General features: G+C 37.4%; 1 protein-coding gene across 1 annotated transcript in view; it reads left to right on the top strand.

Moving 5' to 3' along the window:
• LOC122070154 (GPI-anchored protein LLG1-like) overlaps nt 1-3,661 on the top strand; it is a 4,382-nt gene extending 721 nt beyond the window's left edge. Inside the window, exons 2-3 of the mRNA XM_042634267.1 lie at nt 25-81; nt 3,118-3,661. Coding sequence (XP_042490201.1) covers nt 25-81; nt 3,118-3,473 — 413 coding nt within the window. The 3' untranslated portion in view covers nt 3,474-3,661. The remainder of the gene's footprint in view (nt 1-24; nt 82-3,117) is intronic.
• Nucleotides 3,662-5,292: the final 1,631 nt, after the last annotated feature.

Below are 5,292 nucleotides of genomic sequence, written 5' to 3'. Positions count from 1 at the left end.
TTTTCTGGTGTTAATTTCTTGCAGACCATGTCATTGTACCTGAGGGATCTACCGGTCGAAAGCTTCTCCAGGAGATAAAGAGTAAGCCCTCTCTCTCTCTCTCCTGTGTCTGTGTGTGCGCGCGCCACTGCGCCATGATGTGGGACTTAATTAATATGCATTTCCTCGTGTGCTTTTTTTCAATCTCACATATATTATCTACCAACATGGACTCCAAAATAATATATAATATTCCCAGAGAAGCCAATCATTATCTGTGTTATTTTCATCTCCCTTCTGAAACCAAGTTGTGACTTTACTACTTCTCAAAGCCACCGAGCCTCCTCAGATATTACTACTTACACTCATCTCAGCTTTGCTACCTTTTTTTTGGGTAATAATATATTTCAATTCAATCAAGGCCGACTAGAAATTTAAGTTGATGCTTGGAAAGAGGAGAAGAACTACAAGGATCTTCTTCTTCTCTCTTTTCTCACTACTTTATATCCTGTTTTTTAGCATCATTTTCTCTCCTTATAGATGTGATACTTGAATTACTTCTGAGTTTGTCATATAATACATAGATAAATGAAGTTAATTTTACTGTATAATTGGTGGCAGAATCTGAGTTCGATAGAAGATTTGCATAGTGGATTGTATTAATGAGCTGATTTTCCTGAACTGTCATTACTGTCCTGTTATAATGGTGATCGTCATTTTAAGAGTGGTTACCCTATCGGTACATAATTAGAAGACGGACTCCTTTCATCTGGGCTTTCCATAGTGCATCTAAAGCAAATGCCTCTGCCGTGGAGACCAAATATTCGTTAAGTTGGTTGATTCCAGGCAATGTTTTAGGTCTAATGTCTATCTGAATTCTGAACATCTCTGCTTTTTGACAAATCATAACAAACAAAACAGACTCTTACGAATCAAACCGAGTCTGTGTGTGGGATACCCACTAGAGAGAGAGAGAGAGCAAGGCACTTGGTTATACTCTTCTGTGAATCAGTTGTAAAGAATATATAGATGCAAATTCTGTAGGTACTTGTTTTAGGTGGAACGTGTGTTTATCTTCTACACTCATCAAAGCAAATGTACTCTTACGAGAACTGGAGGAGCACCAGCATGTTGCAGCAGCTCCAAGTGCACCCGATCATGAACATGACCAGAAGAAGCAGAAAATCCTTGATCCGATTTCTGAGGCGCTGGTGGTTGGCCGGACTCAACCACCCCAAAAGCCATGATCGCCATAGCTCTCAACTGCCAGGGAATTGGTCGCCCCTCGGCAAGACGGGAACTACGTTCCCTCTCTCGAACTCACAGACCTGTTTAAGTGGGTTGGTTTGATGCACCCTCTGGGTTGAAGGCTACCAGGGTTTGTTAGGTGTCTTTCACCTGTGGAGGATGTCCAAACAAAGTAGGGTGTTGATGCTGTCCCTATGGAAGGTTTGCTCATGGTTAAACAACAAGAAGGAAAATACTCTAAATGCAAACAAAATATGGTGAATGATCAATGAGATCACACAAGTCTTTATAAATAACAAGGAAAGGAAAGACTTCGAACATTAATATAACCTGTTATTTTCTTCATGCCTTCCATACGCACAGTTATTGCTGGAAAATGAAGAATATCCATCTGATACCTAGGCTAGGAACAATTTGTTGGAAGAGCTACACTAGTTATATGGAGAGCTAGAGAATGTTTTGGAGATCAACTGAAATTCTGTTATAATTCAGAGAATCCATTCCTTCAATGCAAAGAGGTCAAGGTCTTCTTAATCAGTGGCTTTGATGCTGGGCAATCCAAGGTTTCTCAGTGCTTTTACCTGCAGGCCTAAAGTGTCTGCCAGTCACTTGATTTGGGGCTTTGAGGACCCTAAAATATTTTGTACGTAGTGTCGCAACATGGTGAGTCTCCTCCTAGGCCAACAACCTTGAAAGACCAGTCTTTAAGGTTTCTTCCATACTCTTCTGGTCAAACCCCTTCTGTCAAACCAGTTTGGTGCTAAGTTCTGTCCAGTTATCTCTTTCCTATAAGTCAATTTGAAGATGAGCCGTCAATTTTCTGCCAAGATTTATTGATTCTTTTGGTGTTTATATTTAGGGAAAAGGAAGCGAATGACACCATTGTGCAAATTCTTCCGCATGCCCTCTCATATCCCACCCATGGGTCACACACGATCTCTCCTCAATAAGTACCCACCTTATTGGACGATTCATTACCCTCCCCTCCTATTGGTGCAAAACTGCACTCTGACATCGCATGAAACCCTCTCCCTTACATTTATTAGGCCTAACTATTGTTTCTTATTACTGGCCTTCTGGGTTATTTGTTTATTCCATATTATCTTCATCCTTTTCCTTAAAGATTTTTGACTCTATAAGTTTAGCAAATTCATTATTCTACATCAGTTTCTTCTGTTAATCAGATATGTGAACGATTTTTGGCCAGGATGTTCAGAAGGTTGAACTGAATATTCTCTGGAAATGCATGCATCTATTTAATGTATTTTTCAGAATCTAATGCCTTGAGATTTTTTTTTTTTTTTTTTGGTGAATATTTTTAGCATTCAACTTTCCAACTTTAAATGATGTAATGGATGGCATCATTTTCTTGTTATCAATGTGCTTTACCTTTTCATATATGATGGTTTTAAGTAATGTTGAAAATTGGAATGAACTTGAGACTCATTGGTTCTTAGCCAATGAGCAAGCACAATTGATCTTTCATGCACTATCAGTGGCCTTTGGAAGGAATTTGTGAAAAGATAGATTGCACATTGGATGTTCAAAACTGCAGCTATGCATCAGTAAACAGGAGCACAATACTTGAGACATGGAAAACTTGGTATTCCTGATAGATTGACGCATAGGTACAGGCACAACCACCATATTTTTTACAAATAATGTTGAAAGATATGCTATTATATATAAAACTATTTTTTAAACTGTAAAGTAAAGAAATATCCATCTAAATAATTGAACAATTGACTATAAACTATCCTGTGAATATTCAAATATTGAAAACACTGGTATCAATATTCAAATATTTCAAACACTGAATCACAGAAACCTTGTTTTGCATATTAATATAAGTATTCTTCATATACTGCATTGATACCTTGACATTGACAGGCTGCCCAGTGGATTTTGAGTTCCTCAACTACACGATAATCACAAGCCAGTGCAAATCTCCCTATCCTTCTCAGCCATGTTGCTCAGCCTTGAATAAATTTTCATGCCCGTATGTGGATGAGCTGAGCGACTCTACGAATGACTGCATATTGACAATGTTCAGCTACATTAACCTCATTGGGAAGTACCCAGCTAGCCTGTTTTCCAACGAGTGCCAGGGGCAATGGCTTTCTTGCAATGTGACAACAGCACCTGCAGCATCAGTCAACGCAAATGGAGGTTGGGTTGCCCAGAATGTCTCTCCTCTTCTAATACTGATGGCCTTGTTTCCAATTCTACTTTTCCAGATTTTATAAAACCAGAGATGTTTTATTGAGATTGATTCTGAGGATTTCATAACCTTCACAAGGTAACTCTTTTGACCAATGTATGTGATTTTTCTAAATCATGTTGTAATTTTACTGTATCACAACATATCAGACTTGATATTTCTGAATTGTGAATGATAGTTTAGCAAAACTTAGTTTATCTGTTTCTTTATGCATATTACGAGTTGTTCGTTACGTTTTGAATGAATACTTGTATAAGTGAAGAATTGGTGACCATATATATCGAAAGTCCTACCACTTCTACCAGGCACCAACCTAGCCGTACCTACCACACAATGATGTGGCTAAAGCTAGACAGGACCTCTTTTCCGAATTTCCAGTACTCAGATGATCATAATAACAAATTTGGGAGTGAATGCATAAAACTCTGACTTGATTTTTCAGCCATCAAAATGGTTTTTTAGATAAGAATTAGCAATTGCCAACGAGGTTGGTAGTCTAGTGAAAGGAAGCCCTTGCTCCATCACCGTTCGAGTTGGCATGGCCCACTATTGCTCATTGGTCCTGTGGAAATGCTATTTAGACTTGGGGGCTATAATCACTACCATGGAGCACCATTTTCATGTTGCCGAAAAGAAAAACAGATAAGAATTTACAATTCAAGATAAAAGACACCATAGTCTATCTGCTCATTGAAAATTGATTGATGTCATAGATTTTGACAGTTTCCCCCCCTTGGAAGTTACCTCTATACCTCTTATCAAAACACCCCCCACACCACCCCCCCCCAAAAAATATATATATAATCAATGCAGTATATGAAGAATAATTATATTAATATGCAAAACAAGAGCATTTTAATCATTTTATAAAGAAAGACAGGCCTCTTAATTATCTCTTAAGTATATTTTTTTAGCTTTTTTTGGCAAGTATTTATCTGGGAGAGAATTTCTCTGAGCAGGTAGCATAAGGGAGTGTACAACTTATATACGAAATAATATTATACATAAGAGGGCAGCAGGATCATTTCATATGAAGAAAGATAGACACAGAAGGTGCTAGTATACTCTCCTAATTGGCTCAGAAAACCTTTTCCCTTTCCTATATGTTAAGGGCAAGGTTAACATCCGACCCTACCATGCCCAATCTGTGGACAGCCCAATATTTTGTGTTTCCAGTAGTTTCATCAAATTTTTCTATTAGGCACGAGGCCCTTACATTGTGGAAGTCTAGAGAGGGTCATAATGTACACATCCTTATCCCCACTTTGTGAAGGGGCTGGTCATAAATGAAAATGCGATCCCCACATAAATGTGAATCAAACGACTATAATCAACTGTTGGGAAAGCCAAAAAAAAATTTCTATCCCCGATTTTGCAGGGCTCTAGATGCCAAAAGATCCTCTATTATGTGTTATTTTGTGTTGTGTTTCTATTGGAAATATGAGCAGTGTTCCTCACATATTGTGACTGAGCAAAGTATTGAATGTAAAATAAATTTTGAATAAAGAATAGATAAGTCGGTTATAATATGATATTTTTTAAAGAATTATAGCATAATATCACATGATGATTAATAAAATCATTGGATTAACATAATTACACCAAAACAAAAAGATCTCGAATCAACGACTACAATTTAATTCAATGAATTTGTTAGTCCAAATTGTCAGAAACAACGCCAAAACAACCAAAATGGAACTTTAGGATTGGGCTGCTGGTGGAAATGATAGGATTAAGTTTTTTATTACTAAAACTTTGAGTGGGTAGTTTTGTAAACCCAAACTCAGTTTTGGATTTTTTTGTTAACTTAAACTTTAAGTGGGTAATTTTGTAAAGGGAAACCT

Source organism: Macadamia integrifolia, unplaced genomic scaffold, assembly GCF_013358625.1.
Source record: "Macadamia integrifolia cultivar HAES 741 unplaced genomic scaffold, SCU_Mint_v3 scaffold837, whole genome shotgun sequence".
NCBI lineage: Eukaryota > Viridiplantae > Streptophyta > Magnoliopsida > Proteales > Proteaceae > Macadamia > Macadamia integrifolia.
The sequence above is the reverse complement of the archived record's forward strand: the minus strand, read 5'-3'. Positions and strand labels throughout refer to the sequence as shown.